The following is a 17,353-nucleotide window of genomic DNA, read 5'->3' on the forward strand; positions in this document are numbered from 1 at the left end:
TTACAGTAAAAATACAGGTGAAATATTCAAAGAACCGATTTCTCATATTTTATATATTCTAAATGTGATTGGTTGGAATGATATTTTCCCAGAAGTACCTGCTTTGTACTTCTGTTTTAAAAAACAATAATGGTAATGCAGAGCGAGAACAAATCTGATTAAGAGAAAAAATATAGAATTCTTTTTAAATCATGCATATTCTCTCATTATTAAGTGAATTTAAAATTGTGTAATTGATTACTGAAGTTTTACATATTATAGTATCACAATACTAAATGGCTGTTACAGTGAGAGATAAGAAAGTGATAAAGATGTTATCACCTGTTGTGGTCTACTATGTAAGCTTTGCCTGCTGTATGAGCCACGCGCTGGAATCAGGGAGTCACAGTGATGCTGAGGATGAACCCAATGTACGGCTTGTTATGTTTTATTTTGCACATTTGAATTTTTTAACAAATTAGTGATTAAGCTTGCTCAATGAATAACAACATTGTGCTATATATATATATATATATTTTTAGCACAACATGTTAACATTATACTTTGTATGTGATTACATTATAATTTGTAAGATGGACATGGCTGTCACTAAGCCTCATTTTAATACTTTGTCAATAATCCTTGTGATTTTTATGACAGTAAAAAGAATTTTGATTTGAATATATATAAGTAATAGTTTTGTATTATGCCATAATAAGTGCAGTTATGAAGATAAAATATTTTATTTTCCATATTTACCTTACAAGGTCAACCATCACCTCTTTTTGAGAAAGCTTCCAGCTTTTTGATAAAAAAAGATTGGTGGAGTATGTTCTGCTCATGTAAGAGAATGACCCAATGCTCAAATTTGGGCTCTCTGTGTTCTTCCTTGTTTATCAATAACTTATGACATATCTTGAATATGACATCATCCTATTTTGACGATATTAAGCTCTTTCTTTTGATTACTATTTATTAGAATGATAAAGCTCTGCAATTAGTTCTTGTTTCTGCTGTAGGATGGGCAGAAATCAACTAACTTACAGTAAAACTGTCATAGTTACCTTTATGCAAAAACATAATCCTTCATTCTATTTTATTAGACTAAGAGGGCAGAAGTGTAAAAATAACACATTGGATAGATCTTGATGATCTCTTAGATTCCAAGCTAATCTTCTCTGAGCAATAAGGAATTTTATATGAAAGCAAGCATGAATTTTGGTCTTGTTCTGTGTATAACTTTATTTTTCAACAACAAAGATTTTTTGATGCTTTATATATCCTTGTTCTTAAGTTCATCCTCATAGTATGGTGCAGGAGCTGAGATTTGGTACAAAATGTAGCGATCTAGTCTGTGCAGAAGAAGTTCCTTTTATAGATGTTCTGGAGGTTTCCTAAGCTGATTGGAGTAAATGTGCTAAATAATCTTCAAATCCCTGTTTTTTTTTGGTTTGTCATACTGAGGTAGACTTTTTGATATTCTATTGAATTATCCACGGTCATAATTATCAGAAGAAAATGTAGACTTCAAGGGTATACCTTTAGTATGAGACTTGTTTGGTTGTCCATCATTTAAAAAAGACAAAGTTTCTCTCTAGAACCTTTCTATCAAGAGTTTTTGTACAGACAAATTGGGAAGGACACAATATTATGAAGGCTTTGTTGGTTGTTTGTAATGATATATTAATACATATTATAAAATGGCATTGCTTTAAAAAGAATATAATAAAATTACAACCTGTTATATTTTGAATCTGTACTATTTTTTAAGAATACATATTAACAATCTTGTTTTGTCTAGACTTGTCCAAAACAAAGATTTACTGTTTATTTATTAAATATTAAGAGGAGATTTATATCAAAATGTTTCAAATAATAACATATTTGGTTATTGTTTATGTCTATTTTACAAAATAAATGTGCTGCTGAAATCCAACTGAAATGTAACTTCCTGGTTTCGTTGTTCTTTACATAGATGTCATTGAATGAACAGTTTAAAAATGAAATTGAAATTAAACAGATCTAAACGTTATGCTATGCATAAAACAAAATCTATTCCTTCAGAATCATAAAAAAGAAAATTTTAAACCACTTACACACCTATGGTTTGAGACAATTTTTATGACACTTCAATTGTTCAATCTAGTTCATAAATGATGTAGGAATATTGTTTACAAAAATAACAAAATTTCCTTAGTGTATGTTATGTCGAACGCAATACAAAGGGGGAGGTGTGGCAATTTTTGTCAAATCGAAACTGGTATTCCAACCCTTCAGATTTGACCGCACTAGTGAGTTGGAATTTTGAAGCGGAAGGTATACAAATCAGTCTAAATTTTTCTGGGAAAACTTGTAATAATTGGCGTATAATAGATCCCCGAACGTATGCTTCACAACATTGTTTTGAACAATTCGAGTCCCTTCTAAATTTGTTACATTCCAAGGCAATAAAATTCATAATTACTGGTGATTTCAACATTGATGTATTAGACCACACCAACCCTCAAACCCAGCGGTTTCGCGATGTTCTCACTTCTTTTGACTTAAGTCTGGTCCGTGAACACACCAACTCGAGTGACTGCCAGGTCGAGTACGGCCATCGACAACGTCATCACAAACTTTCCGGGCGTCTCTGTTACTGTTCTCGACGCGGCCATCTCTGACCATTTCGCACAGGAGACTGTAATCAAACAATTCAATCCTAAAAATACGAACCCCTCTTCAGCAAAATTTAAAAGAGATTTAAAAAATGAAAACATTAAAATTCTCAACAGATTTCCTCCAAAGAGAATCTTGGTCATTTGTGGATGCTTTTGAACACGTAGAGGAAGCATTCACTGCGTTCAATGACTGCCTTAATTATTACTTAAATATTACTTGCCCATAATAGAATGATAAAGGAGCGATCTCATAGGAAGAGTAATGCCTGGATTACTCAGGATATTCTCTACTTGAGAGAAAGACTCAAATTTTACCATTCAATTTATTTAAAATCAAATAACGAAAACTTCAAAAATTTTTATAGAACATTTAAACAAAATTATCGCAAGGAAATAAAAGCCGCTAAAGCAAGACATATTGAACAAAAATTGGAGAACGCAGAAAATTTTTCAAAAAGTGCGTGGGAAGTAATAAAAAGCGTTACATCACAAACAAATAACTCAAAACAATCAAATCCGAAACTAAAAATTGACGGTAAATTAACAGACGACCCACTTCTAGTGGCTAGCGAATTTAATAATTTTTTTTTCGACTGTGGCTGTACCAAGCACATCTTTCAGTTGTGACAATCTTGTAGAAAATGTAGTAGTGAGACCATCTCTTCCATGGTTCTGTTTCCTGTGGGGAGGTGGAGATGGCAGTCGTCTTGAGAGACCTCAAGCCGAAGAAGTCCAGCGACATCAACGGAATGTCCGTGTGGCTGATCAAGCGTTGCTTCAAGCACATTTTGACACCACTTACTAAATTGATAAATCTGTCCTTCGCCCAAGGCGTTTTCCCTTCAGCTTTGAAGACAGCAAGAGTGGTTCCGATCTTTAAAAAGGATGATCCTTGCATCGCAAGTAATTACCGGTCCTTTATCCATTCTTCCTGTCATGAGCAAAAATTTTCGAAAAGGTTTTTCATTAGAAGGCTTGAAGGTTTTCTTGAACATTTGAAATTCTTAACCCTGAGCAGTACGGATTCAGGAAAAATAAATTTGACGATTGATGCTGTAACAAAACTCATTGGACTGTGTTTGTTGATGGCTTGGAGAGGCGAGAACAAGTGCTCATCATATTTCTCGACCTTTCAAAGGCCTTTGACTGTGTGCATCATGGGACATTGTTGCATCAGTTATGGACATGTGGTGTTCGAGGTCAGCCGCATAAATGGCTTTCGTCATACCTCAGTGGCAGAGAGCAGTGTGTGCAGATCGCGAACACCCTGTCAGGCAAAGTAAAAATGCAGTACGGTGTTCCCCAGGGTTCAATTTTGGGGCCCATACTTTTCTCATTTACGTCAACAGATTGAATTCATCAATTCAAAATGGAGAGGTGATTCAATATGCGGACGATACGACTCTCTGCATCAGATCAAGTACGAAACAAGATCTTGAGATCAAAGCCTTTATTGAACTAAACGCATGCATCGAGCACTTTTCAAAGATAAATCTAAAAACTAACTATGCCAAAACTAACGTAATAAAATTTTGTCTCCGTCAACAAGAAGACGAATACAGACCAATTGTGAATGGCGATGAAGCTATCTTAGATGAAGCCGAATCCACCAAGTTTCTGGGGATGTACCTGGACAGGGGACTGACCTGGAGCGATCACATTGACAGAGTTTGCTCAAAGGTTGCCTCAGGCACTTATGTCTTACGCAATCTAGCAAAATTCTGCTCGTTTGATGTACTGAAAACTGCCTACTTTGGCATAGTACATCCACATTGACCTACGTTTGAGACTATGGGGCAGCTGTTCTAAATACAAATTTGACAGAGTATTTAGAACACAAAAGAAAGCTGTTCGAATAATTTCGAAATTAAAACCCAGAGAGTCGTGTTAAAATTGCCTTCAGGGAGCTTGGATTTCTAACCTTACCCAGCCTCTATATTCTCGACGTTACCCTGTACTGCCGATTCAAATGTGAACTGGTTCAGGGCAGGGACGTCCATCAGTACGAGACCAGAGGCAGGAACAATTTCAGGACAGAACAGCATAGAACGGCTATGTTCGAACACTTACCATCTCAAATGGGTGTCAGGTTAATCAATAAGCTCCCTGGAGATCTCAAACGAATTAATGAACCCAAACAATTCAAATCTCGATTAAGACACTTTTTGTTGTCAAAGGCATTTTACTCCGTTGATGAGTTTACAATGGGCCGCTGGGATGAAAATTAATAATTTTATTATTATTATTCTATTTATCCTTTTCTGATATCCAAAACATGCAAAATACAATATATTGTTAGGTTCACACATTAGTTATGTGTGAATTAACTGTGCCTATGTTAAGATAGGTTTTAGTTTATAGATTTTTAAATCCAAATGTTTGAAATGACGCTTGCAATGCAATTTTGTTAATTGTTTTACTGCAATAAAGAATTATTATTATTATTATTATGTGCACTAATTTACTGAAACCCTTTCAGTCCTTTGACAAATTTTTTCCTGACTTGACTACAGAAACCTCCAAGGATGGGGACATTCCTGTTTATAAAATGGTAAGCCCAATAATAATAATATACATTTTATATATATAGCTATTACAAAAATTATTTCATTCTTTATTAATTCAGTTACTATTTTATCCTGTTGGTTCTGAAATATCTGTTTATTTTGATGTTAAATTGTTGATTTTTGAGTTGAACTTTTTAAATATATTATTAAAATACCCCAATTCAGAATTTTGTTGACATTATTTGTTGAGTTTTAAACGTTTTTACTGTCTATTGTAGCTTTGCTTAAATGTTTAGGTTTGATTTCATTTTGTAAGTTTAAAATATACTAATTATTTTTCACAAATAAATGATACACCTTTTTTATCTTGTCATTTATTTAAATGGCATATTACACTACCGGTACTTAACTATTATTCTTCACATGTTCATCTACATGTAACAGAGTCTTTCTCTACTTGTCACTTTGCATTTCTGTGATTTGCATCACAATACAGGTTTTTCTAAGAAAATTACTAATTTAATAAGAATTTTAAATTCTCATAAGGTTAACGTTGTTTATTTGATAAATATTATGCAAAACTGACACTCAAATAGTTTTTTCATTGCGTTTAGAGTTACTGAGCAATATTCATTTCACGTTTTTGAGTGACATATGAAATGTTATAAAAGTTGAAAGTTAAAAAATGGTATTTTATTTGTATAAATATATGTTTTCTTTCTTTCATTTTTATCATTTACAGGGTTGAATTTTGTTACAAGTGTAGATGAATGACACAGTTTATACTTAACTATTAATAAATTCATCTTAAATTTGACTTTGTAGTCATTCTTCCATCCTCTTTTTAATAGGTAAATTAAAATAAAATAAATATAAAATAAGTAATAAAAGACCACGGATGTAATATAAGCACATAATATGAAATTATTTGCTAGGAGGCTACTGTTATATATATTTTTTCTGGTTTTTGTAAGTTAAATTATGGACATTGGAATCTTTCTACAGTAAGAAAGGATATGTCTCAGTACAGGTGGCGCAACCATCCGACAATGTTCACTCAGCCACCACCTCCTAGATTCAGCCGTGAAAGGCCGACTAGATCAACAACTACGGAGGAACCTGATGATGGAGAAGGCGATGTAAGACAATATTTATTAGAATACACGCAGGTTATTTCTGAGACATACAGAGACTTTCCAGATGCTGGTTTTTCTGGAAAATGTTGGTCGAGTCCTTGTGGTTTAATTGTATTTTGTAACTAAAATAGATCATTTTCGAAAGACATTTTAAATACGAGGTGTGTTCAGAAAGTAAGTACCGTTTTTTTTAAAAAAAACAAGTAACACATATTTTTCTACATGAAAGCCCAAACCTTAAACTATTTTTCAACTTAGTTTCCACCGATGTCCAAACACTTGTCGTAGTGGGTGATCAATTTGTCTATACCCTCTTCGTAGAAGGTTTCTGCCAACGAATGTAGCCACGACTCCTCAGCACTTTTCACTTCATCGTCGGTTTTAAAACGTTGGCCGCCTAGCTCGCGCTTCGTGTGTAAGAATAAGTGGTAGTCAGACGGTGCCAAGTGCGGGCTGTAGGGTGGGTGATCTTACTGCTCCTAACGAAATTGTCGCACCAATGTTTGAGTGTCACCAGCAGCATAGGGCCAAGCTTTGTTATGGAGCAACACAATTCCGTTACTGAACATTCCTCTCAGTTTGTTTTGAATTGCCCGCCTTTCTTAAGGTTTCGGAATTCCTTGCCGCATTAATGGTATCACCTCTTGGGAGAGAACCAATCAGCAGAACACCTTTCCGATCCCAAAAGATAGTGCACATGACTTTTTGTGCAGACACTGTCATCTTAAATTTTTGTTTCTTTAGGGATTGTGTGTGTCGCCACTCCATTGACTACTGTTTGGATTCCGGTGTGACATGACGGACAAAATTTTCACCACCTGTCACAATTTTGTCTAAAAAATCCTCACCATCATCACTGTACCGTGTGAGAAAAGTCAAAGCTCTTCCGAGTCTCTTGGTTTTGTGCACGTCAGTGAACATTTTTGAAACCCATCGGGAACACAGCTGGCGATAGCCTAAGCGGTCTGGCCTACAAAAGTGTGCATGAAATTTGGTGGAAATCATCAGATAACATTGTCATAGTGAAATGTCTGTTCTCTTAGATTTTTCGTCAACTGCCCTTACCAGATCATCGGTGACGAGAGAAGGCCAACCGCTCCGATTCTCATCATGCACATTTGTTCGACCGCCATTGAACATTCTAACCCACTTTCTCACCATTCCTTCACTCATCACGTCTTCCCCGTAAACATCTTGAAATTGACGATAAATTTCAGCCGGTTTCACATTCCTCGCGTTCAAAAATCTTATTACAGAACGAATCTCACAATCGGCGGGATCATTAACTGTCTTAAACATTTTAAACGTTCAGAGAAAACTGGAAACACAACATTGAACAACTAAAATGATGTGAGTCGATAGCCAGTGAACAAGGATGACTAGTGCCCAAGCGCGGAAAACCGATTGCTGAGCTACGGCGGCAGTAGAATGAAACGGTACTTACTTTCTGAACACGCCTCGTACGTTTAAATCAAACACATGACTTATACTGATATTATAAAATTTATACCATCCATATCACTTCTGTCATAGTTTCAATTGCTCTATCATCCAACTCAGTGCTCCTCATATAGAACTGAACCTTCATGCTCCATTTCAACAAGTCTATAGATCAGTTTGTTTTCAAGATATCATGCAGACAGACAGAAATGAAATTTTTCCAGCCTCACCAATGATAGACTTTGCTAAAGTTCAGTTGGTAACTTTTAATTGTAGAAATATACAAAATCCCTGATTACATTGATTTTAAATAATAATAGCTAGTTAAATCAAAACAGTAAGGTCAAATCATCATTTAAACATTTAATAGAATACAATAAATGAGTGAACAACTAGTTTTAAAGATAAATTTTAAACATTTACTTATGAAATATTTTTGTAGTTTTAGGTTTTTAGTTTAAAAAATACTTAATAAAATTGTATTTACTGCTGTAAATAAATTTAAATAGTAAGTTATTCATATAGCTGTGGAAAATACCAACTTAAATATTCCTCAAATATTATTTTTGCAAACTTAATTTTAGCCTATTTAAAAATAAATCAGAAAAAACAATAAAGAAATATTTTATAAATGGAATACCATTACAAATAACAGAGAAATAATGCTGTGGTAGTTTATTTACAAGCTTATGAGATCCCATCAAATTATTTCATCATGGCCATTAATATTAATGAAGATTTCTTTTCCAAAATATGAATTTGTTACTTATTTTCAAAATATGTATGTGCTAGATTTTCTAATAACCAAGAGATTCAAAAGTTTTGAAGAGTGTTGGACCTCTGAAAATGTAGTTTTGTGGAAGGCTTGTGTCTTTTTAAAAGCGGGTATTCTTTTTGACAATTCAAACATTCGGAAAATAGTTAAATAGAATGCACTATTGAGGAATTTCATCATTTCTCCACAACTATTTAATAGTAGATATAAATCAGTGGTTATATTTTAGAATTTGAGAGGCTTTGTATTTTCAGTTGCCAAATGCCACTTAAATGTTAAATGTAGTGTTAACTCAAAATATAGCCCTTTTACTTCTAAAACTACTGATTGATCCATTATTAACTTCTGCTTCACAGTAAAATAGATATTTCAAGTATCAGGATGAGCACTTTTATCAATAATCTAACTTACTCGTTTGAAACAGATTAGTACTAGATGGTTTACTCTTATTTGCTTACTTTTAAAATAAATGTTCATAAACAATTTTTTAGTATGTAACAATTTTGTGTTGAAGATTTGTATGAAACAGATACTTATTATATGAGCTTTGAAGCTATTGCTGCTGATTTTTATGTGACTCAATAAATAATGGATCATTGATGAACCGAAAACTATAGCTTTGTTACCAGATGCATTGAGAATTATTTCTGGTCAGTAATATGGAGACTTAACATAATAATTTAATATTTTCTACACTTATTTAATTTGTATCAAATGCTTCCAGTATAAAATCATTCCTGTACCGAAAGTAGCTACAAATGGACATCCATTCCTAGATAAAAAAGGAAAACGGATAAAAAAGATTACGAAGAGGGAAACTGGGCAACATAATGAACTGGATGTGGAGAAAGAAGAAATCTTGAAAAAATCTCAACCTGAATTATGGGTGTGGCATATTATATAGGTATTAATTAAAAAAATTAATTGATTTTCAGATTCCAAAAGGTATGAATACTTAAGTGAACTCTTATTTTAAGGGTACTATCATAGGAATAGGTAAATAATTGTATAAATAACGTGTATATGGGTATTTACTATGTAAAGCAGTAAACTGAATCCTATTTTATCAGTAATCTCAGTCAATATAACACAGTAGAAAAGCCACTTGTTGCTTAGCTTGTTGTGAAAATAACATCACAGGTTAAGTTATAAAATATTCAAGCTTTGTATGAAATCAATCAATACAACAGAATAACTTCACATTGTTGATAAGTTAGTGAAAAATGTTACATGATTAATCTTCACAATATATTCTGTTTACTAATTCAATTTCTCTCATTGTTTAGATTGTTACCCATAAGACCAATGCAACCAGTCACTTTTTGACAGACAGAAATAAAGTCCCCCAATGAGCTGATGTTTATTATTTTCAGTAGTAGACTAGAGATGATAGATAGTTTCACACCAATTAATCATCAATCATCTACAGTATTGTGTGAATTAATGTGAACAGAGGTTGAAATTCAGTTTTCATATGCTGGCGCACTTGCTGTGCATATATCTGTCAGCTGTTTTGTTTAAGAAAACAACACAACCTCAAAGCCTTATTGACATAATGCTCAAAACACGTGCTTTTTGTTACATTAGTATTATATTTCATTATATCTTAGGTTATGTATGCAAGTTTATGTTATTTCCATCGATTTTATTAAAACTGTGCAATCAGGTTTAGCTGTTTACTGATATGGATATCACACCTAGGAAAAGAGAAAGGATCATAACACGTAGTGAGGATCATACACCAATGACTCAGAGGGACATTGCAAAGGAGTGTTGTGTAAGTTTGGGTGCTGTAAACAAAGTAACTAAACAAAAGAAGGAAACAGTATCCGTTGAAGAGCAGCGGAAAGGAAAATGTGGAAGGAAATGAAAAACTATTCCTCGAGATGAAGCCTTTCTTTTGCGTGATAGAAAACTTCATCCTAGAAAAACACACTTTAGAAAAATGTAGAAAAGGCTAGAGTAAAAGTTTACGACTCAACGGTATGCAAACATCTCTTAGAAGGATGGAGAAGAACTGTAAGACCGCTGAGGAAACAACTTCTGACAGCGCCTATTATGAAAAATGACTAAATTGGGCAAAACAATACGCTCAATGGAGCTCAGGAAAGTATTATTTTCTGATAATTGCAGGCCAGCGATCAAAATTCGTTCGAAAGGCAGTCAATGAATCACTTTCTACTAGCCATTTTAACCAAACAGTTAAAAATCCCACTAAGAAAATCCCACTAAGAAAATGTTCTGGAACTGACTTTCATACTCAGGAACTAGCACTCTTATTCTTATTGAAGGTATGATGAACAGTGAAAAGTACAAAGCATTGCTGGTGCAGCGCTTAGCTATAGAGCTTGACAAAGTCCAGGCCGAAGGGACTGAAATTTTTGAACAAGAATCAGCTCCGTGCCACGTATCAAAGACTATGATGAAATACTTCAAGGGGTGAAATACTATGATGGGTATTCAATATTAATCTTCTGGATTGGCCTGGGACTGAGAATTCACCTGATCTTAATCCTATTGAGAATTTGTGGGCAATACGTAAGGCTAGACTGCAAAAAATTAACGATACAACAAAAACAAAACTGGTGGAAGCAGTAATTCAGGTGTGGTTTAGAAATGAAGCAAAAACTTGTGGATTCCAAGAAGAGTCCAGGAAGTCATAAAAGTAAAAGGAGGACATATTCCATATTAATTAATGATAGCAATTTCATGTAAGTGAACCTAAATATAGTTTTGGCCTCAATAAATAAATCATATATACAAATTAATTCTGCTTGTTCTCATTAATTCGCAAAATACTGTAGGTTAACTTAGTTTGACACTTATCATACATACAGAAGTGAAAGTGTCTTATCATACACTATGAAAACAGAAATTGTAGAGGCTTCGCTAAATGCTCAGCCAATGAGTACTTATTGTCTGCAAGAAATATAATTAATATTCAATATTACACTCACGAAATGTAAATTTAGTTGAATCTATATGTAGTTCAGGTCTCATACATACAAGGAACAATCTCTCTAACACCTTCCAATTTTGTGCAATTTAGATGGCATTATATGTGTAATTTTCTAAGGTTAACTTAATTTTGTTGTTTGTATAAACAACAGTCAAATTTGGATAATTTAAACATTTTTAGTTCTAAATTTTGGATGATTCATACCTTTTTTACAATAATAATAGAGCCTGCATAATTTGAAATCTCACTTTGTTAAGTTTTTGTCCCTAGAGCTTTGAATCATCCAAATTCTACTTTATAAACTTAAAAATAATGAAATACACTTTACATGTGAAAGGTAAATTGGAAACATTATTAACATAATTAAACAATAGACTACTAACAATAATAGAAATTTTGACATGTGGTTCTTCGGAATTTCACCTAGATGTAATAATTTTGAAATACCGTAATGGAAGAATCCTAGTTAAAAAATCTGTTTAGAATTGTCACTACCATTCATATGTGGAATATACACATACAAGGATGTATAACCTCTGTAAGACCTCTTGAGATTTGTTTTTTAGTAATATACAATATTTCATTAAAATTTGTTTTGGTATTTTGTGTTAAAATTGTACTTTTGTATATAGTGGAATTTAGGGGTTTTTCTTGAATAACAATTGTATGGCAGTGTTAAGAAAGTATACTCACAAAACAGCCGTGCAATGTTCACATTAGTTCAGATATGTAGCAAACATTTTGTTAACATTATTACATTTCTCAAAAAGTTCAAGAAGGAGGCTTACCTTGAATCTAGAGCCTTTTATTACTGCTTTATAGTTTTATTTAAAAAGTTAACGTGTTATTAAACATTGTTTGTGCCTCAAGTGAGTAAGGAAAATATTAGACAAATAGTAATAAAGTTATTTTATGAAAATGTGGCTTGGAAAAATTTCTGATAGTTGCTTTAATTTGTGGTACCACTGTGACACACGCCTGTTAATATAATCTTTAAAATCAGTTAAAATGCGGCAATTGTTATACTATTAAAGGAGGAGCTGTTTCTTATTGGAAATTGTTTTTGTAGTAGAAAGTTTTCACAAATGGTTTGTTTTAAAATTTATTACACTAGGCCTTGAAACATCAATAAGTTAAAGAATACGTAGTGTTTAGAATACTTAGCATTTCTATTGTTAACAGAATTATGCATGCCCAAAGCATTTCAATTTCAGAACAATTTTTATTATCACACTGAAGGAACAGCAGTGGCCAACCTATTTTTCACGTTTTAATGCAATCATTTTCAAAGTTTTTAAGAACAACTATACGCTTAAGCACTTAATAAATTAAAAAGCACGAAGAAAGGAGCAATGACAGAACTGATTCAAAATTTACCCTCCTCTAAAAAAAAAAAAAAAATGAATTCTTCTTGAAGCTAAATTTTACATTTTATATTTATAGCAACAACTATTTTATAAAATAAATTTTGTAAGACGTTAATTCTAAAAATATTTATGTTATTTAAATTGTTTTATTCACACATTACGGTAGAATCTTTGATATTGGAAAGTCTAGTGTATAAATTTATCATCGTTGGAAGGTATTTGAAAATTTTCTACTATAATAAACTAACTAAATGGACAAGTTGGTTAAAAAGTAAAGCTGTGGTTTTTCCTTAAGTGTTTAAAAATGCACTTAATGTTTACTGAATATCATTGTTTTAAATAGGCGTACCTATTTTACAACACTATTGAATAAAACTATTGAAATTATTTTGGCTGTTATAACGCTTTGTAATATAAAAATAGCATAAAATAACAAATGTTTTGTGTTTATTGAGGTCTATTTGAAATAGATACATTCTAAGTACAATAAAATCGGTTCACTTTTGATTTGGTGGTTGTATATATTGTTAGTATAGTTTTATTACTTGCTTTAGATACCAAATACATTTACCTTAAGCGTAATTAATTTATAATTTTGGTTTCATTTCAGAACCAAAGAGGATCTGTGATATACGTAATGTATGGCTGTATCTTCTTCAATGTCATAGTTGTGATTTTTGTTGTCGTCGTATGTGTGTTACAATGCTTAATAGGAAACCAGTGACACCTCTCCTCTTAAGATATAACATAATGTCTCCTATCAATTTATAGCACTATCTTAATAATTAAAATTCTAAAATATTGAGAAATAACTTTTTATTGATTATAGTTTATTCTTTTCTTATTTACCTTACGAAAACATGGAAATTAAACACCTAAACAGTTTTTGACTAAATAATAGATTCATAGCGAAGTACGTACAAATTTGGTCTGTATTCAACAAATGCGTATTTTATCAATACACACTTAGTTCTGGCAACGTCCGGTAGATGTCAGTATTTGTCTTCTCCAGATTTTAACTCGGTTTTCTAGAATTCAGAGTTGTGCTCGTTCGCATGGACCACGCAACAAAGGTAACATTGACATTGCAAAGCTGAATAATTTATATTGTTTAACTACTTCTACTGCAAAAGGTTATAACTTTAATTATTTTACTAACACACCAATATGTTTTTGAAGCAAATATTCATAGAGTAGGTTAGTAATATTATATAATCAAAGGTATATTGTATCATATCTACAACCAGTGCTTAATTTCTAAAATTTTAGGTGTGGGAACTCTTAAAGCGGGAAGCTCAGACCGGTGGGTATGGAATACACCCCAGGAAGGAGGGGGGCCCTCACCCAGGAACACTTTTGAAAATTATAACTGTAAACCTTTGTTTTTAGGCCACCCAGACATAATAATACATTCATTTTTATAAAATACCAAGTGATATTTTAATGCTGTTTATTTTCTTTAAGGTGCTTGATTAGGATGTAAGAAAATAAAAACATGAATTTAAATTATTGAGTTTACTCTCTACTCTACTCTACTACATTAACACCTTGTTGCCTACTTTAAATTTCCCAGAAATATTTGGTTTGATTTCATTGACCATTTTGTTTGAATCAATGAAGCTCGCCAATATTAATTTTTTAATGAATGGTAAAATAAAAACAAATTGAGCCTTATTCACAGTTTTATTTATACACATTACAGTAGTAATAATAATACATATTAATATGTAAATGGATGTTTGTTAATATAACAGCTTTTTTACAAGTTTGCATATTTTACAAAAAAATTGCATACCTTATGGGTACAAAACAATATTAATACATTCAAAATAAACCAACTTCTTGGAAAGGAAAAGGAAGCGTTTAATTACACACAAAATAAATGACACACAGAGTGGAGTAACACGGTTTCATTTTTAAAAAATTTAGTGTAGTTTTAAAAAGTTAAGGTTGATTATTTTATTTGCTTATTAGTTATTATAACAAATATGTACGGATTTGTAGTATAATATTGTAAGGCAATGCCAAGACTGTTGGTAAACTTAGTTTTAGTTGTTTGTAAATATTTTAAAGTGAAAACTACAAAAGAAACAAAACAACAATACACAAAACTAACTGTAAGTACAAAAAAGAACTCAGAAACTTGAGTTCAGAACACAACTATAAGTTAGGCATAGGCTAGTTATTTTAATGAAAACTTAATGTTCTGAAATTCTAAAAGATATTTAAAAAACAGATTTAGGAAAGAAGTTCCTACAATGCAATGCTGTCTTCATGGTAAGTTTTCTGCCCTCGTTGTTTTGACTTGGTGTCAAGTGCAGAATGGTGTCCCTTCGCCAGCCAGGTTTTGACGTGTCGCTCGGAATTGTATCTAGCCACAGGAGGTCCTAGGAGCCTGATCCGCAATAAATCGCAAACAGTGCTAATGTAGAGTGAAGATCTAAGAGGAGACATAATTAGATTCATTGCAGAAAACCCACGTTCACATTCAGCACTAGACACTGCAATACTATTTATGATGGAAATCAGTTTCTTAAACGACGGCGGTTGCTCTAGAATAGTAGGTTTCTCTCCACTTAACATAGGCTTCAGTCCCTGCTTGAAGTGTCTGAAGTCTCTAATTATATCCTGAGAGCTGCTAATCTTAAATCTACCGCAGATTCGCTGGATCTCACATTCTCCGTAGGTGATGGATAAGTCTTTTGGCCAATACATGGGGTGGATCACTTTGATGTCATTCATGATTTTGGTGTAGTGTTCAGCCGCATTTGAAGATGATGATAGCAACCTTGAAGTCAAGTTGTTAGCGAGGCTCCGATAGAACTGTTTTTCTGGAATACTGGGTATCTTGGATCTTACACAAAGTTTAACATCTTGAAACATCAAATCGTCAATAGCAATTTTAGCTTCCACTGAACGTCTACCCATGTTTTCAACTCGGTTTTAAAACACTTTGATTAACAGTGTTACATCACTGTGGGCTTGGATAAGGTTGAGGCTTGATTTTTGAAGCTGTAAGGACAAATTCGATAACTCTTCTAGAGCATCGAACATCAATGCCAGGTTGTGTACAAAAGTTGTAGAAGATAATGTACTACAAAGCCCTTTGTAAGTTGAACGTTGCTTCGAGTCCCTTTGTTTGTCTTCAGATGCTTCAATGAAATGATTGTACAAAGCTTTAAAATCTGTCCAAACTGCTTTCACCGCCATTAAGCTGGAGGCTACCCAACGAGTATCTAAAACACGGCCGATTTTCAACATTTGCTCCTCTAGTCCTTTAGCAACTTCTGCCAACTCCCTGCTGTTTTTCGGTGAACAACTAAACATATTTCTAATTTTATCCATGAATATCTTAAAATGATTGATTCCAGCTACTTCTTCTATGGAATCGTGCACGGCAAGCTCTAAACGATGGTTCAAACAATGCCAAATGAACAAGTTGGGGAACGTTTCAGTAAGCTGTATAGCAAGGCCAGATTTCTTGCCTAGTAGCACGGCCAGATTTCTTGCCTAGTAGCACTGAAGCACCATCACAAGTTAGAGCAATCATATGGTATTTCATGAATTCAAAGCTTAGACCTAATGCTTGTAACTGATTTAAAAGTTATTGTAATATACCAGCTGATGTTGTGCTATTTAGCTCAAAAAGTGTTAAGAACACTGTCATAGGGTTTTGCATTCCCTTTAGAACAGTTCTGATATAAACCACCAAAGCATTTTTGTTTGAAACTGAAGTGGCTTCATCCAAAAGCAGGGAAAATTTAGAGTCTGACTTGATTAGGCCATTTATCAAGTCTGATTTCATTTCATCAGAAATATGATGAATTATATTGGAGCAAGCAACATTTGAATGTAGGATTCGCCCCATATCTAAGCCATTCATTATTTGAAGATCAATTTCAGTTTCAAACTCAAAAAAATGGCCTATTTAGTTTAGCTTGCTTATAAGCCGTGCGGAAAATGCGCTCAGTTACAATCTGCTGCTCTTTATGCATAGAAGCAACAGCTTTTTTCATTGTATCTTTCTTAGCTTCAATGAGTATTTTTTCAGCTAAACAATGAGCTCGAGACCCACGGTGTAAAAATATCTTTTTCCTAAGAGAGGATTGCTGGTCTTTTTTATTGTTTCCATAAGCGGTAACAGTTCCTAAAACCCACTCTTCGCTAATCTTTAGGCCCTTCGTTTTCTCTGCACCTAGAGTACTCACACTACGGCAAACGTTGCAACCTAGTTCTCTGTTCACAATTAACCATGGATTTTTTAGCTTTAAATTCAACAATTTGTTCTTCAGACCAACAAACTGGCTGTTCACCCCTATTAACAAAATCATTATTTTCATTACTAACCTTAGCTTCGTCTGCATCAGATCCCAAACCCACCATCCTGGATACTATTTTGACCGACGAGGAAGTCGAAGGGGAATGGTAATCGCAATTATCCTCATTGATCCCGATTGCGTCTTCTTTTTTATCTTGATCAACAATTGAAGTTGTAGTCAATGCTTCCGAACTGCAGTTCTCATTATTCGC

The 17,353-nt window shown here is 33.2% G+C and overlaps 1 protein-coding gene across 4 annotated transcripts; it reads left to right on the forward strand.

Annotated features, from left to right (window-relative positions):
* Positions 1-287: 287 nt before the first annotated feature.
* On the forward strand, positions 288-14,112 carry LOC124354554. 4 transcript variants are annotated; one of them, XM_046805104.1, is made up of 5 exons: positions 288-410; positions 5,119-5,190; positions 6,172-6,285; positions 9,222-9,401; positions 14,093-14,112. In XM_046805104.1, exons 1-4 carry the CDS (start codon positions 312-314, stop codon positions 9,399-9,401), a joined length of 465 nt encoding a protein of 154 aa, XP_046661060.1. In that variant the 5' UTR covers positions 288-311; the 3' UTR covers positions 14,093-14,112. The 4 variants fall into 4 exon arrangements, with proteins under 4 accessions (XP_046661060.1, XP_046661059.1, XP_046661058.1 ...); XM_046805103.1 differs by lacking the exon at positions 14,093-14,112 and adding an exon at positions 13,434-13,640 and having other exon boundaries at positions 9,222-9,442; XM_046805102.1 differs by lacking the exon at positions 14,093-14,112 and adding an exon at positions 13,434-13,640.
* The last annotated feature ends 3,241 nt before the right edge of the window (positions 14,113-17,353 follow it).

The sequence above is a fragment of the Homalodisca vitripennis genome, chromosome 2, assembly GCF_021130785.1.
Source record: "Homalodisca vitripennis isolate AUS2020 chromosome 2, UT_GWSS_2.1, whole genome shotgun sequence".
NCBI classification, from domain to species: Eukaryota; Metazoa; Arthropoda; class Insecta; order Hemiptera; family Cicadellidae; genus Homalodisca; species Homalodisca vitripennis.